The following is an 18238-nucleotide window of genomic DNA, read 5'->3' as shown; positions in this document are numbered from 1 at the left end:
AGGAAAACTAAAAGTTAGGTGTAACACTTACGTTAGTAGAAGACACACACTGCGCAACCTTACAGTGCGGCTTGCCCAGGTGGAGGGAGGCGGGAGGGAGGGAGGAGGAGGGAGAGGCGAGAGCAGGCAGGCAGGCGGGTGGGGGGAATCTAAAAATAGCGTCTCGAGCCGGACACTCACCGCGTATACGTGGAAAAAACCCGCGTTGAGTGAAAGTTCGGCTCTGGCGAGGCACCGCGTATACGGTAAAACGCGCTAAGCGATACCGCGTTAAGCGGGGTATTACTGTACAGTACATTTTCATTCTTATTCAAATCCTTGGGCAAAGTATTCATATTTTTAAGATAATCTGAAAAATAATAATCATTTTATGGATAGAAATAACCATACATTTGGTTGCTGAATTTATTTTGGATGAACAGAGAGAGAGAGAGAGAGAGAGAGATTGAGAGAGTTTTTTGGATCTTCAATTGGTTTACTAAATCTGTGAACCTGAGTCACCTGAGAAGCTATACCGTATATCATTCAATGAAATTAATTATTTAAATAATTAGTAAATACTGTAATACGGAACTCTCAACAGTTATCGATGTGGTGAGTTAGCAACTGGTGACGCGGTCATGTCGTGTAAGAAGTATGCCCATATGATGTCAAATTGGATTTAAATATACAGTATAAAAGTAATACTGTACCTCCGTTGGCCGGAGAAAATTTCAAGAAAATCTCTCTAAATCTTTCCGTTCCAGGCCTCGGAATAAATTTTTAGAGAGTTCTAAAAGATTGCATCATGTTCCAACACATCCCCACGTGCCGGGCACTTGGGTGGCCCAGCTGCTTGGATTGCTTAGTTCATATTCTGTTGCCATTTTCAAAGCTGTTCCCTCGCTAGCTTCTGTAGTATAGATTATTATGTTTACAGTATTAACAATATATTGTACGTGTACAGTGGTGTTTGTGTAAATAAATACAGCTCTGTGCTAAATGTGTCGTTAGTCTCTGGAAAACTTTCCCCGTATGAAGAGTGGAAAGTCCCACGGCTCCGTTCTCACCTGTATCATATATTTTTTGTTTTTTTAAATATCTTTATTTAATCAAGTTTTAGATAAATTATTCAGGATTATTTTGTATGTAACTTACCGTATTTGCCGGCATATAAGATGCATAATAATAATAATTAAATTGCTTGGCAGCCAGAAGGCTGAAAATATACAGTTACATATTTGGGGAATGGGTTACGAATTACAAATAATATACAAGTGACATAAGTGACACAAATAAGACATATAGTAACTTAGATGGGGATCAGCTCAAACTACAGTTCATTTCAACATAGTGACAGTGTAGGGAGCAGTGTTTACTGGGAGTGAATACACTGATTTATTACATGTTATTGATAATTTTTACAATGGTTGGGATTGGGCTGTTCTTATAGCGATCAGTTCGTGCACGTATGGGCTGGATGCGGTTGTGGTGTCGAACAGCAATTCTCGGACAGGGGATCTCAGGTGGTAGTAGGGGCCGGTGTCGGGGGTGGTGTAGAAGCTTCTTACCAAATTTGCAGATGAGGCCGTGGTGATGGTCAGTGAGAGTCGAAAGGGTCAGTGTGTTGAGCGCTTCTTGATATGTGGAGTAGGAAGGGGAGAGAATAATCTTGCATGCCCTCTTTTGCACTTTTTCTAGGTGTTTACGTTGTGTGGCATTTAGGGAGGAAGACCAGGTGGGGGAGGCATAGGTGAGCTTGGGAAGTATGAATGTTGTGTATACACTGAGGAGCTCGTGTGCGGGAACTCCGAGGGACTTGAGTCGGCGGAGGAGGTGGAGACGGAAACTGGAGGATTTGACAACTTCACTGACGTGTGGTTTCCAATTTAGTTTGTTGTCTATGGTGACGCCGAGGAGCTTCGGAATCTACAACCTGGAGTGTGTTCGGACCTAGGGTAATGGAAGGAGGTGGGACAATGTCGGAGGAGAGGTTGATGTGCATTACCCTGCGCCCGTATTATGGATGGGAGGCTGAGCGCTGTAGGTGCCTAGCTAGGGGGTCTGGGATGAGCAGTAGTCCACTAAGCACAAAAATTGTGTAACTAATAATATTACAAGTAATAGAATACTGAAAAAAAGCCAAATTATCACAATCTATTATCACAAACTTGCGACAAATTTGCCTAAGACGTAAATAATGGCTTAACAGCAGAGGGAAGCTCACAACGTCTCACTGTACCTCCTTCCCCAGCATATGTAACCCATCCCAGATACATGTCTTACATTATTTAATGACTGTATTACCTTTAAGAAACATTTGTTTATTATCTAAATGAAAAATGCCCCTAGAAAGATTAAAGAAATGTTAACAAAGTTCAGCCGCCAGTCAGCCATTTGCAATGAGTCGATGACGCCAAAACAATAGAGATGGTGCTACACCCTGGTGGTAGATCGCGGCAACACAAAACATCACAGACAAAAATACGAGTTTCACATCCTGTCGGTAATTCTCTTGACCAAAATATAAACAAGCCACACAGCTGCTCTGATCAGAGGTAGAGTTGGGTTAGTGTAATGTGACTATACTGCATATAATTTCCTACTTGATTCCAGTATATATTGTATTTACATGCACAAAATCATATGCTTTCCCCCACAAAACCACTTTAAAGTCACTTTCAATAAGTGTATGATGAAACACTAAAAAAATCCACAAAATATCCTTGTAAATTAGGGGTGCGTCTTATATGCCGGCAAATACGGTAATTAGAACTGATTTTATTGACTCGGGTATCAACAAAGAGACGATGTGTGATGACTTGTCAGATTTTCTGGAGGTTTATTTATGGTAATTAATTCATTTCTTCGTGTACAAAGCCTGTAGACATCATTTTAGGGTCGTGATCATTTTTTCACTGTGTTTTACTCCACAATTTCCCTCAATCCTTCATGCCCCGCTCACTACAGCTGATTTATGATCATAGATGGAGAGAACTAAATGAAAAATATACATACAGGACTTATAATTAAAATAAAAAGTTGTCACCTCTTATAAAACATTTACTATAATGATAAGAATGTTTGGAAAAATGAATGAAATTGAACAGCTCCTTCTGGTGGCAGCGGTGTCCTCATAAATTACCATTAATACCTGTACCCTTCATATACAATACTGTATGTATCTCAGGTGAAAAAAATGTAATCAGGAACACCATCTCCACATATACAATTGTACCAAATTCATTTCTGTATCACAGTTAGAACAGATGTTGAGAATAAAAGTTTGTACGTTTTTTTTTTCTAACAGCCTCGTGCCTCAAAAATACCTGAGTTTTTGTCTTTATACAAGATATCTTCAGGTCCTGAGACCCACTTATCCCCCACAGCTCCGTGAAAATGTACCAGTCCTCACTGTGACAGCTTCATTCACGCTCATATATAGATTTTCAGTTTTTTTAATATATTTATTTAACCAAACTTTTAGATAAACTATTCTGGATTATTCTAGTAATGAAATGGTTGATTGATTAATTGTGTATAATGTAGTTAACCCGTAGCTTGTTTTTATCATATTTATTTGCACTTGTTTGAGAATGTTTTGAAGTTGTAACTGATCTTTTCCTTGCAGATGTGTGTCAACAACAGGATGTACCAGTCAAAAGGACAGTTGGCTGAACAAGCTTTTGGTTCGGAAAATCGAGCCCACCAAAGAATCACACTCCCGCATGTTGTCTGACAAAGAGGTCATATTTGAATTACAGACCCATAACCTCAAACCTGGCACTGGTGAACAATACCTCAAAAACTAGTGAGTGTTTTATAGTTTTTTCTCTCTAGAATAGCTCTAGATAGTAGATTTTCGGTCAATGTCAGACAAAAGTTCAGGGTCAGAGGTCATCAGTGAACCTTATGTAATAATGTGTGTTGTGTTTCAATGTCTACAGAACACAGCCTTATGTAAGGTGAACTCTCCTAGACCCTGCAATATTTCTTAACCCCTTCACTAAGGAGATGCCACTTGTAATATTTTGTTTGGCTGATACCAGAAAATTATATACAGTATACAGTAAACTCTCCAGTTTGGCGACTATTTGTTGCCGAAAAAACCTCGCTAAACCAGAGGGCTTAATCCAATGGGAAAAGCCTAATTGGTACTGAGGGGCCAGCCAAAGTCTCAATTTTTCCTATTTTACCCACATATAACTTATATTTTATTGCTGAAAGAGAATGAATAATTAGTTAATCAACATAAACATAGAAAACCAACTTTAAAATTAAAGTTGAGGAGCTTAATGTACACTAAGCTGGTATCCGAAGCTGGGGAAGGAAGGATAATGTCCGTTGCCCCCCCCCCCTCCTCCACCACTGCCTCCGCCACCACCACTAGATCAAAGCCTTCAAAATAAAAGTCCTCCGGCAGGCTAGCTAGGTTGAGACGATCTTCTTCCCCTTCATCTTCCACCTCTACACGTTCAATTGCTTCAATCACTTGCCTATTTTCTTCTTGTTTGCGGCTCAAATAACGAGTGATCAGATCTTGTTTGTTGTCATTTACTTTCTTGTTATAATTTTCTTGGTAGTGACCTCGTATTTTATTAAGCAAACACATCATCATCTCACGGGCATCGTAGTTTGGCTCGACCAAAGACATCTGCTCTTCGAGGTTGTCACACATGCCTAGGAACATGGACAGATCACGAGTTGTTGGCTCCGTCGGTTGTTGCACTATTTGTGGGGGCGTTTCTTGCTGAACTTGATTTTCTTCTCCCAGCATCTCCTCATTGCTTTCTGTAGCCTTATCTGTGCCTGAAAGTCCGTTAATTTGGTCCTCGTTCATGCTGTTGAAGCCAGGGGCCGAGATACTTTGGACTGACTGAACTGTCACCCGTAAGAGATCTTCCCGTCACTGGCGGCTATCCTGTGACTTGGCAAGATGAGGGAGTAACGGAATCCAGGCGTGGTGAACTGTTGCTTTCGTTATCTGGTTCCAGGCTGACACCAGATAATTGTCTGCCTCACAAATATTGAATTTTTTCCAAAAGGCCTCGACAGTCACAGCTTCTGCCTGTTCATCCAAGAGAGAGGGTGGGGGGAGGGTAAGGGTGCGTCGTGTGCCTCGCTACCACTTTCCCTTTCTATCTCTCTCATTTCATCCTGTGTGTCAGTCTGCCTCCTTAACCGGTCGGTCATGCACTTGTTTATAAAATATCAACTTTACATTGGCTATGATCTCTTGGTCAAGGGGTTGGATTTGGAGGCAAAAAGCACACCTGTACATTTGGATGGCGGCCTACAAGATACAGTAAATATTACGAATTATGCAATAAAGTCCATCAGCATATAGCCTCAGGGTATATACAGGTAAAGAAATTTACTGTGTCTACAACAAATGACTCCCTGTTCTGGCTGCGAAAATGCCGGCAACTTTAAAACTACCCGCAGACATTCTTGGGTACATTCAGGGTGTCATCCGTGAATAATAGAGGACCGTGAAATAAAAATCCGCAAATTATCCGGGCGCACTGTACTGTAATTCAGCTCTGTGAAAACCTTTCCTGCTTGGTTGATGGGTTGACATCACTAATGCACCTGATGAGCAAATCTTGGTCTCTCTTGTTTCCTTTATTTGGATGTTGATTATCAGAAAATATTTGAGAGTTTTGTCTCAATACACAAATAAAAAGTCACAACAACACAAATCAACACCACAAGTGGGCCGTGTAATAAATTATTGAATGTTGAAATGTTAGTGTTGCATCTTTAACAAAAAAAATTATAGAAATGATAGTAAGCACAATGTTTATATACAGTGAGTAAGTATTCCTTGTCACTGGATACAAGAATAAATGTTCATATAGTAGAGGCGATTGTAGACTTTGTTCTAAATATTGTTGATTTTAATTAATATTTTTTTTTCCTTTTAGTGAAGAGTATGTAAAAGGTGTTACTGACAAGTTTGCAGACAAGGCCTATCACCCAGAACTGCAAGGGTCATGGACTGTTGGGGTGGGGGACCAGGACCAGTGTCTTCACCTATGGAAGTACGCTGGAGGTTATGGTGCTATAGATGCTGCTAATGACATGTATGCTACAGACCCAGTGAGTAGTGGTTTTATACATGTTTATATTACAGTCGTGTTGCATCTTACGCGCATTTACCTTTAGGGGAAAAAAGACTCGGCGAAGGTGGGAACGTATGGCTGCGTGAGATACTTCCACCCACACCTTTTTCGGCCTCAGTTGCCGAAGTATACTTAGCAGGGGTGAGGGTTTGGGTTGTGTGCCTCTGCCAACTGACCCTAAGCAACAATTGCTAAGTGGTTGGTCAGCAGAGGCAGCACATCCCAGCTCAGCTGTGATCCAGTGTGTGCACTATCCTGTATAAATTTTGCTTTTTTTATGGTTTCATTATTTTATCTAAATATTCTCTGCTGAAATTAACCTGACAATCATTGACAAAGAGGATAAAGTAAACCTACAGCAGAGGTTATTGGGTGGTGTGGATTTAAACTGAAATTGGCCTAACCATCTGGGTCGCCAGATGCACTCTTGACAAACTGCCCACTGCTTCCACACTTATGATCACCTCACACACAGAATACACACCCGTGATCTTCATATTTATTATTTTATAGTTTTATATTATATTTTCTTTATTTCCAAGTCATATTAGAGTATATAAATTATTTTTCCACTACTTTTATAATTTCATTATACAGTATATAAAAATGTCACCATGTATTACCATCTCTTGCAGGCCACAGCTGACTCCTGGCGCACGTCACAGAAAAACAGACGTCTTTAACAATTATTCAACTTTATATAAATGATGTGGCTTAGAAGTAAAGAAAATATAATATAAAATTATAGAATAAGAAAAATTAAGAGCATGGGCGTATATGTGTGAGAAGTGAACGTGTATGGAGGCGGTTCTAGCCAGGGCTTTGGCTATAAACTACGTGGCCGACTAGCCAGCCCAGCCACCTTGTATGAAACTATAAAAATTGTGAAAAAAATCACAACATTATTCTAATGTGGCTTAGAATTATGGGAAGGAAATGTAATATAAAACTTTAAAATAACAAAAATAAAGAGCACATGTGGGAAGTAAATGTGTTATGAGGTGGGGGGTTACTGGGCTTTAAATGCACGATGTGACGTCACGGCATACTGACCCACCACGGCAGCCGCCACGCATCTGTGAGTCGGCTGAGCTGGGTGATTGCCTGCACTGTGTTGTGAGCTGGAAGTGTGGGAGGTATGTGTGTGTAAGAACTTATTCCTTGTACATAAAATAATATATACTGTACCAGTAAATGAGAGGAATAAAAAAAACGATAACAGAAAAAAAATACTGCATTTCCATTTAGCTGGAGATGGTGATAGCTGGGCAGTGAGTGAAGAAACGCCAGCTATAGCTCTCTACCTCCCTCCCTCAATGCTTGCTTCTACACACTTGACGATTAATTTCATTCTCTATATTTTTGACCTTATGATAATTATTTTCTAAAATTTGGCACACTGTGTGATGCACATTTAAACTGAAGTAGGCCTAACCAGCTGAGTGACCAGATGCCCTATTGACAGGTACATATAACCATGTACTTTATGGGTGATTTAAGAGATTCTCAGGGTAACTTTTGCTCCGTGTTTTTGGGCTTTACAGAATGTAGTCCGGGCGTAAGATGAGGGACGACTGTATGAGATTTAGTTGCAACTGTTATTGTAACTTGTATTAAATGTTGTGTAGTTTTTCTTGTGATCCTCTCTCACTTGGCTATGAATTACTCTAGCTGGCCTGCTGGTATAGTGTGAGAATCTATGAATTCATAATTGCTAAAAGCTTTGACTGGAAAGAATATGACCATTATTGATGATGATAATAATAGCTGGTCTTTTGTCTCTTAAAAGCGCTGTTTTAACTCTGTATTCTTGGCTGACTTTGTTCTGGTACAATAATGTACAGAACTGAACAACACAAATTGTACACAAACAGCAGCTAGTGAGGGAACAAGCTTCTACAATGGCACCAGGATGTGAACTAACTGATCCAAGCAGCTGGGCCACCCAAGTGCCTGCATGTAGGGATGTGTTGGAGCATGATGCAATTTTTTTCAGAATTTTTCTTGGAATTCACAGAAAGTGCTCCTGATTTTCAACCATGGAATTTGTTCCCAAACCCGGAATTCAGATAAATTTCCGGAAAAATTCCTAGCAAATTTCAATTCCGGCTATTGGAGAGTTCTGTTTAAGAATATCTTAGTGTTAACGTCTTGTAGAGAATTTATTAAGGATCATTATGGTATCAAATTCATCTCCCTAACACAATTAGCCACACTAGAGTGAGGAAGGGGAGAAAACTAACCGCCCCTCACCCCCCAAAAAGGTTCACCTCACCCACCTATCCTCCAACTCTCTCATCCCACATCACCCACATTGTGCTACACCACCCCTACATCACCCCCACACACTCTCCAACACCTCCCTTACTCCACATCACCCACACCAACCAACTTCACACACCAACCAACTTCACACACCAACCAACTTCACACACACACACACACACACACACACACACACACACACACACACAATAACCATCCATCCACACACACACACACACACACACACACTACTACTACATTGCTGTCACACGGAATCAAGTATGACGATCATCCAGCTATGAGACAATTTTTTTTATATTAATATTTACACGGTGAATAGCCCACCTGGGCACAGGTCATCGACCCACAACGGGGCCTGGGGGAAATATGAGTAAAAAGAAATTTAAAATAGAAAGTAAAAAGATTATACCGGTACACCACAGATTATCCGGGAACTGATGGTCCAGCACCTCCTGTAGTCCGGACAAAATTATGAGAGGGCACTTAACTTCCCTCCCAGACTGGGTGAAGGTAGTTTTAGGCTTAAACTTTTTATCTTATAAAATATAGCTGACTAGACTTAACAGAGCATAACTCACAGTACTGGAATCCTTGTAAGATAGTGATTAATTGGGGTATAAATATCACATAGTTTGCACAATGGATGAACATTTTAGTCTAGTGTAGTACATTTGAGTACAGTGTGTGTACAGTATTGTTGCTCAAAATTATGTTTTTTTTTTTCACATTTAATTTGCATTTAATATTTGTTTTATTTAAGTTTTTAGCAGTCCATGGTGCTTTAGGGACACAGGAGGTGTATAAGTAGTGGGTCAGAGGTGTATTGTTGACTTATTATTACCTGACCTCGGTTGGTCCGGCAAAACGGATAATTCAGCAAGGCTTTGGAACCAAGGGTGCCGGAAAATAGTTGGTGTACCTGTATTAATCTACACCACGAAGATGCCGGAAAACCAGTTTTTTGAATGAGACATATTGTATGAGTATGGAAACACAGAAGAAGGTAGAGCATTCTACAGTTTGGCTGTTATTCTAGTGTGACCGACATCCACAGAGAAACGGTGGGCACCTCGGGCAAGACGTGTGTTACGAGCCCACGGCCTTGTCGGCAGTACACAGGATGCCAAATCCACCAAACTTTGCCTGTTAAAGTACCTGTAAAAGAGAGAGTGAAGCAACATTGTGGCGAAGAGAAAGGGAAGAGAGATTATCAACTAAGGAGGAGAGTTAATAAAATTAAATGCCTTTGATTCCACCCTATCTAACAGTTGGACAGAAGAAGAGCCACCCCAGATATGAGAGCAGTACTCCAAGTTAGGACGAATGAATCCCTTATAAACTTGAAGCAACTGCTCAGGAGTGAAGTAGCTACGGCATCTTTACAGCATTCCCAACTTTCGGGAGGCAGCTTTAGCAATGTTGTGGATGTGTGATTTCCAGGTCATATTGGAGGAAATGGCGAGGCCTAGCATATCTACTTTAGAACTTGTCAGAATGATTGCATCCTGAAATGTGATTGGTGGGAGATCATCTAATTTGGAAAGTGCAATTGGTAAATAGTGAGTTTTACCACAATTGAATTTAACTAAGTTTCTACCTCCCCCTTCAGAGATGCTGCACAGATCTGTATTGATAGATGAAATTATATCAGCTCTAGAAACAGATCTAGTTTGAGAATTAGGGAGAAGAGGAAAATGTGAAGAAGAGTGAAGAGTAGAATCATCAGTGTAGGAATGGATAGAATTAGTCGTAGTGTGAAGTAAATCATTGATAAAAAGAAAGAAGAGAGTAGGTGGAAGAACAGAACCCTGTGGGACGCTACTACTGGTAGAGAAAGAGCGAGAGATTGATCCCTCGACAACAACTGCCATGAATCGGTTTTCAAGGAAGTTAGAATTAGAGAACAAAGTGGGGGAGAGAAACCATAAGAGGGAAGTTTAGAAAGCAAAGACTTGTGCTATATCCTGTCAGATGATTTGGAGATGTCGAGGGCCACGACAAAAGTTTCCCCATAATACCTAAGAGAAGATGACCAATGATGGGTGCAGTCGGAGAGCAGATCACCAATAGATCTCGCCTGGTGAAAGCCATACTGGTGATCCGACAAAAGAGAAAGGCGTTCAAGGTGACGGAGAAAACGAAAGTTTAAGATAGTTTTGAAAATCTTAGAGAGGGATGAAGGTAGGGCAATGGGGCGATAGTTAGAGGGATTACAAGGTCACCCTTCTTCGGGATGGGCTGAACCAAGGCATGCTTCCAAGAAGAGGGAAAAGTTTGGGTTTTGAGTCAAAGGCGAAAGAAGCGAGCAAGCACGGGCTAGAGTTTTAGCGCACACTCTCAGAACACGAGGGGGTATTCCGTCCGGTCCATGTGCCTTACTCACATCCAACTTGGATAACACACCAGCAACCTTATGGGTGGAGTAGGAGGGATAGAGTTGGAATGGTCTAAGGTGGAGTTAGAGGAGAATAAGGTGCCAAAGAGATTGGCTTTATCAGGGGGAGAGTTGGCTGTAGAGTTTAAAGTTATCAGGTTGGAAGAGGAGGAAAAGAGGGAAGAAGTTATTACAGATGTTTTTGGTTAAGGACTTGACAGATTTGCTAGAAGTAGAGTTAGTCAGGTCAGCTGTCTTTTCTTTTTATAAAATTCCGCTTGGCCCTACGAAGAATAGCCTGACAACGATTCCTCCATAAATTCAAAAGAGGTAAAAACAAGAGTCACTACTAATCAGTCTAATGTTGAGCAAGACCACAGAACAGATCAGTGCCACTCCACCACCTGCAGCAGGTCTGGGAACATGAACAGCACCACTCCACCACCTGCAGCAGGTCTGGGAACATGAACAGCACCACTCCACCACCTGCAGCAGGTCTGGGAACATGAACAGCACCACTCCACCACCTGCAGCAGGTCTGGGAACATGAACAGCACCACTCCACCACCTGCAGCAGGTCTGGGAACATGAACAGCACCACTCCACCACCTGCAGCAGGTCTGGGAACATGAACAGCACCACTCCACCACCTGCAGCAGGTCTGGGAACATGAACAGCACCACTCCACCACCTGCAGCAGGTCTGGGAACATGAACAGCACCACTCCACCACCTGCAGCAGGTCTGGGAACATGAACAGCACCACTCCCACCACCTGCAGCAGGTCTGGGAACATGAACAGCACACTCCACACCTGCAGCAGGTCTGGGAACATGACCACCTGCAGGTCATGAACAGCACCACTCCACCACCTGCAGCAGGTCTGGGAACATGAACAGCACTACTCCACCACCTGCAGCAGGTCTGGGAACATGAACAGCACTACTCACCACCTGCAGCAGGTCTGGGGAACATGAACAGCACTCCACCACCTGCAGCAGGTCTGGGAACATGAACAGCACCACTCCACCACCTGCAGCAGGTCTGGGAACATGAACAGCACCACTCCACCACCTGCAGCAGGTCTGGGAACATGAACAGCACCACTCCACCACCTGCAGCAGGTCTGGGAACATGAACAAGAGACTGTGTCTTGGGAAGAGCACTATGAATAATGTTGATGTCTGATACATACAAACATGTTCCAGTTACACAGAGAATATCCAAGCTGAACTCCCTTAAAAACTCATTAACATGACCATTTTGTTCCAGATCACATGGATATTAAGCAAACCTATTTTAATATGCTCAAGGAGGGCACTAAATTTTTTTTGAACAAGTAAAGTTTTCAATTACTTTTTAACTTTGGGAAATCATCATGGGGCAATTTTTACGTGATGCAAAATGACTGACTGACTCCAATGATAACAAAATAGAAAACATTAAGCCTAAAGTGTAATTGCAGAAAGATTAGAGTTAATATGAATAGTTAAAATAGTTAAGAATTTACTCTTTTTTTTTTAATAGATTTTGTCTCCCCCAGGACTTGTCAAAACTGATACAGGATAGAAATCCATTTTTACGGCAACGCTCGAATCAGTTCCTGCTACCCTTCAGCTTCTGGCCACCGGTCTCTCCACGCGAGGGGGGAAACATCTATGAGATCAGATCATATTTCCTCAAGGTTAGGTGGTCACTTGAGCCTCCTCTCTCCCAGCTTATTTCACCTGATGATTAAGCATCCTAATGCCATCTGGGAGAGTTGGGTTAAGTTAGTGTTTGTGTGGTTAATGAGCTAGGATAGTTAATCTTCTTCAGATTTGTCTTCTTTTTTTTTTCAAGCTAAATGTTCCTTTTTTTATGCTTCCAAACTTTTATACATATGAATTAGCTCTTTAGGTTTTTGTTATTAATAATGAGTGTCAACCCTTGATGCCCTGTACTTGTTACTCATTTCCACTAATCAAATATCCCAACTTGTCATCACAGTATTCTTTCTACTCATATCTCAATACCTTCTCAGCTGTAATTTTAGCTAAAAAAAATTTCACTTTTAAAATTTTTGATTAAATACATTTTCCCCTTCCTTTCTCTCCCATCTCTCCACCTGGCAGCCAGGCACCATGATAGAGTGGGGAAACAACTGGTCGAGAGCCATTCATTTTCGCCAGGCAAACAATGAGGCTTTTGGGGGGTTCTTCTCACAGGTTGGCCGCCTCTACAATGTGCATCACATCTGGTGTAAGTACTGTACCTACCTGTACTGGATTTGGTCTTGCCAACACAAGATGCTTTTTCCACATTAATAGTGTGTTTAGACTTTTTTCTGGTCTTGCCAATATTTTTTTTTATTTTTTTGTTGACATACAGTATTTGTTGTGACTCGACAGAAATGGTGTTTGGAGATACTTGAGGTGCAGTTACTTACATAAGTGTTTCTTTTTTTATTTAATTCCATTGGGCATGTTTTGAGTGTAAACTAACCTCCCCTTCTGGTTCTGTGTTAGCAAAAAGAAGAGCAAATAACAGTGGTGTGTTAGTGTGAATGTAAACAGTGGTAAGGGATTAACTTTATCTATGATGACTAAAAGGTATTAGAATGTCCATTTTTGGTAAAACAAACCTGAAGGACAAAGTAGAGGGGAGTGGGACTTGAGGGCTGAGGAATATCCGAAATGGTACAGACAAAAGGAGTTGCTGTGTTGTTGATTGAAATATAGACTGAAGTAAAAATAAAATAATGCAACTAAGTAGGGAATGGTGATGTGATTGTTAATATAGATGGACATAAAATAGAAGAAGTGCTATGTGTCAGACATGTAGGAGTGGGTGTACCCGTAAAAGGATCGGCTAGAGATGAATTGAATCACAGAGTAGCGGATGGAAAGGTAGAGATGTGCCTCAAATGATTGTTTTAGGAGTTATTAAAGCAACATTACTCTATTGATGTGAAGTATAGACTCAATCCAAGAGGAAGAAGTAATATATATGCAGAGAATAAGAAGTACAAGTAATATATCCATTAGCCAGAATCCCTCAAACCCGGAACTCTCCTATAGTCGGAATTGCAATTTTCTCGGAAAGTTTTTCCCGATGCCTGGAAAATTCTGAGGATGGAACAGTTTTTTTTTCCAGGTTTGAGAGATGAAAATAAGGCACATTTTCCGGAAATTGTGAGAACAATTTTCGGGTACCTGGAAAATTCCGGGGATGAGGGATATTTTTCCGGGTTTGAGAGAGTCGTCTAATTACCTGGAAATCTCTCCTTCCCGGAAGTGCTCTGCACCGATTGTTCCGGCTATCGGAGATATCACTATTCCGGCTAACGGAGATATCACTGTTCCGAAATTAGTGACAGAGGTATGAGGGAGCTGACCAGGGTTTGTTGAGGTTGTATAGAGAATGGAAAGTGAGAGGTTGACTAAAAGAGTTTATGAGGAAGATGGTGAGAGAAGACCAAGAAGGGAGTGGGAGGTCACAACAAATGAAGGAGCAGTAGTGTGTAAATAACCAGTGAATATAAAACTTAAGTGGACTTTGGGAAAAGCTGTGTTGGCTTGTGGGAAGCACTCAAGGTTAAACCAGATGGACATCAGGGTACCATAGTAAAACACATGTGGTACAGCAGCAAGACTGAATGTGTGACAACAAATGAAGGAAAGTGTGTGTGGCTTTCTTATTCTTCCTTACTTCCTTCCTTCTATATGTATATATATATATATACAGTGGTCCCTCGGTTAACGAGCACAATTCGTTCCAGAAGGTTGCTCGTTAACCGAAAAATTGGTTAATCGAAACCATTGTTTCAATGGGTTTTTGGGTACAAGTAATTGGTTCCAGCTCACCGAAAATTACATACAAACGAAAAATAAATGCAGTAAAGTACACTCACTTTGAGGTGTGCATGTAGAAGGCTCCTGGTTGTTGATGATGGGAATTACAATGGGGGTGGAGGAGAAGGGAGAAGAGAAGGCATTGGGGTGGAAGAGTCACCCCAAGCTGCCATTTCACCCATAAAATTTAAGCTCACTTGGTGTAATTCAAGATTATTTTCTTTAAATCAACACTGCACTGCGCTATATATTATCAATATGTAAAATATATTTCACAATAACCAATAATTTGACTGGAAACACAGAAAAAAAGTTTATGTTGAAGAGTCTCAAACAAGATGTTCCTTCCTCTGAACCTGTAAACAAACTGACGCCAAGCTTGGTGTGTTGAGTGGCTGTTTGGCGCGCATAAAACTAGTTTCCTATACTTCAGTTATGTTCAATAATTGTTAAAATGACTAAAAAATTTAATAAAACTTTTAAAATGATTGAATAGTACAACCTTCTTGATGTTTACTAAAATGGTAAGGAATTTAAGCCCTAGAACCGATTACTTATTGGCGGACTAATACAACAGCTAGTGAGCAAGCGATAACATGTTGAGGGGCGTTCGTAAGGAATTCGTTAATCGAGGTATTGCTCGTTAACCGAAGTGAAGAATCTTATGGAAGGTAATTCGTTAACCGAGGCGCTCGTTAACTGAGGGATCACTGTATGCATGCTTCCGTTGTGATTATATTTTTTGCAAGTGTTATTATACAATGCATGATAGTGTTACTTTAATTAACAATTATTATTGTTTTAATATTTCCTTTTTTTGGCTACATTGACATTTGGTTTGATTTAAGATAAATCTAATTGGTATAAGAGTATTTTTATCTGAAATCATAGTTTTTTTTAATATCCACTACTGTACCTTGGAATATTCTTAAGAATTGAATTAAATCATCTTGAGATAAATACACTACTCAATACTGTGTACTTATTATTACCAGTACTGACATGCCCTTACCCCTAATGTACGCTTCTGCACCAGTTAGAGTTGGTTCTGGTTCGTCAATCACATACATTAATTACCAGAATCAAGTACTGTATCTTGATATGATTTTAACATGTGATAGATGTTCCCAAGTGATGTGATTGTTTGATCCTCATTGTAGTACATTAATGAAGACAACAGCTGGGATCACTTATGCATTTCTCCCCCCAGGTTCCTGATGATAATTGTTTGTAATCATTTATCTATACTGTACTGTTCTGTACTTCCTCGTCTACAGCTGTATGCCCTGGAGTCATTGGTTGTTGTGAATATTAGGCATTACAGATGTTGCCTGAGATACAGAGATGGAATTTAACTTATTTTAACATGAATATTGGATATGCTATTGGTGGCAGGAAATGAAGTAACTTATTGATGTGTAAACATATCACTGAATTCTATTGAGTGGTCTTACTACTTGAACGTAAATGAGGAATTCACCCACCATGGTAGAAAAAGTAACCTGGGCAATTTTTAGAATTTTCTATTTAAATATAAGTAATGTTGTGACAATAATAAGAAGCTTTTAGGAATATATAAACCTTCAAATTGTTCCAGTATGTGAGAGAACTATTAAATAAGCACTTGGGGAGGGGGGGTGATGCATGTGTTCTGTCATTAGATGTGGAGACCAGTGTATATAATTGACTTTAATATAAGCTGCAGTAATCTTCTATGTTACGTATTGTAATCTTGATGCCCACAGTTCAGGATACTGTACTCGAAATATCTGTAGAAATGGTTTTTGCTTTGAGTGGTCTCAATGTGTGTGTGTAGGCACAGAATCAGATGTCCCTGTAGTTTCTTGGTAGAAGTATGTGTATGGTAATATATGGTGTTTTATGGAATGGTTGTTGCATATTTACTGAGGTGGGTGCTGCACATGTATGGTTGAGAGGCTCACCCACCTTGCCAAAGAAAGTCATGACATTAAAATGATTTGTCTAACTACTATAGCTGTTACTACTATTATTACTACTGTACTATTTATTACTACTGCTAATACAGTATCTCCATTAACCAGAATCCCTCAAACTCGGAACTCTCCGATAGCCAGAATTGAAATTTTCTCGGAAAATCGTTCCCAAAGCAAATTTCTGCTTTCGGAACAATTTTCCGGGGGGCACATTTTCCGGAAAATTCCGAAAACATTTTCCCGGTACCTGAAAAATTCCGGGGATGGGGTAGTTTTTTCCGGGTTTGAGAGATGAAAACCGAGTACATTTTCTGGAACTAACGAGAAAATTTTTCTGTTACCCGGAAAATTCTGGGACGAGTGATTTTTTTTTCCAGCTCCGAGAGAGTCGTCTCGTTACCCGGAAATCTCTCATTCCCGGAAGTGCTCTGCACTAATTGCTTCGTCGAACGGAGATATCACTGTACTGCTACTCCAGTACTACTTTACGACTACTACTACTACTAGTAACAGTACTACTTTACGACTACAACTATACTGTACTACGTATTTACTTTTTTGAACGTGGCCTCCAGTCTCCCCCAATAGCCACACCTTCACTGCCATTTTATTACCTTAAAATTTAATATCCTAATACTGTACGTAAGTAGCTACCCTAGCTGTGTTGAGCTAGTTGAGCCACAGATTTATGCGGCATTCAGTAACTGTTGCCTCATAGTCAATATCTGCGACTTGTCGGCTTTGTGGCCGAAGATCTCGTTCCCTGAGGCAGAGCAATGCAGACCTAAGGAGGGAGAAGGACAGTCAACATCACAACCAGGCTGTAACACAACTTCTGGGCTGCTGCTTCCATTCAGATAGCACCTCCACGAGTCTGGCATAGAAGCATCTTGCACTTGGTCCCATGCCACTAAAGGTTGTGGACACTAGAGGAGTGAAGCTGCATTGATCAACGTTCTGAATTCTCTCCCCATATGCCCTGATCTTGTCATTCTTGTTCCTCCTGTGTGCAGCATCAAGGGACAAGTTACAGTGACATGCGGCCATGGGGTAGAAAATCCTGATGTCAAAAAAGGCTCGCTGTTCCTGCGTCCAGAATCCTCGAGCACTGACATCCACATGGGGTAGAAAATCCTGATGTCAAAAAAGGCTCGCTGTTCCTGCGTCCAGAATCCTCGAGCACTGACATCCACACGGGCTTCGTTGGATGTGTCCTGTGATGGAGGTTCTCACCGTCTAATGGCAGATTTCCTTCAGTAAATTTGCTGTGAGATCCCTTACTTCGTCATGCCTCGTGCATACGAAGCCCCTCTTCTTGCACACCATAGCGTGGTCAATGTCATAGGAAGAGCCACACACGAATTGGGAGGGCAGACTTTCTACTGGCCTACTGTACCTTAGGGCAATAGCATCTGTGAATTTTTGTTTATTAAGGCTGAAACCTTTTGTCCTTATCGGTAGCACTGTTAGCCAGTTTGAGGCGTCCACCTCCTGCACTATAGCTTCTTGTTTCTTTTCTAAGTTCTTTGACAATTGCAGCATCAGTTGTTTAAGTTTATCACTGAGTGTGCTGCCGTTCTATCATAATAGGCCGTTGAATCATGTTTGTTTCGTTGGTATCCACCGATTGTTACGTTCTGAGCTATTATGTGCTCAGTGAGGGCTGCCGTGTGAGCTTGACTGAGTT

At 40.9% G+C, this 18238-nt stretch overlaps 1 protein-coding gene across 2 annotated transcripts in view; it reads left to right on the top strand.

The window, feature by feature from the left end:
* The window catches only part of LOC121862438 (protein NipSnap-like), a 46982-nt gene that overhangs the window by 2892 nt on the left and 25852 nt on the right, over positions 1–18238 (top strand). For both annotated transcript variants that reach the window (XM_042360739.1, XM_042360738.1), the window contains exons 2-5: positions 3611–3790; positions 5907–6081; positions 12307–12447; positions 12878–13004. In XM_042360739.1, coding sequence (XP_042216673.1) covers positions 3611–3790; positions 5907–6081; positions 12307–12447; positions 12878–13004 — 623 coding nt within the window. The remainder of the gene's footprint in view (positions 1–3610; positions 3791–5906; positions 6082–12306; positions 12448–12877; positions 13005–18238) is intronic.

The sequence above is a fragment of the Homarus americanus genome, unplaced genomic scaffold, assembly GCF_018991925.1.
Source record: "Homarus americanus isolate GMGI-L3 unplaced genomic scaffold, GMGI_Hamer_2.0 scaffold31037, whole genome shotgun sequence".
In the NCBI taxonomy this organism is placed as follows: Eukaryota; Metazoa; Arthropoda; class Malacostraca; order Decapoda; family Nephropidae; genus Homarus; species Homarus americanus.
The sequence above is the reverse complement of the archived record's forward strand: the minus strand, read 5'-3'. Positions and strand labels throughout refer to the sequence as shown.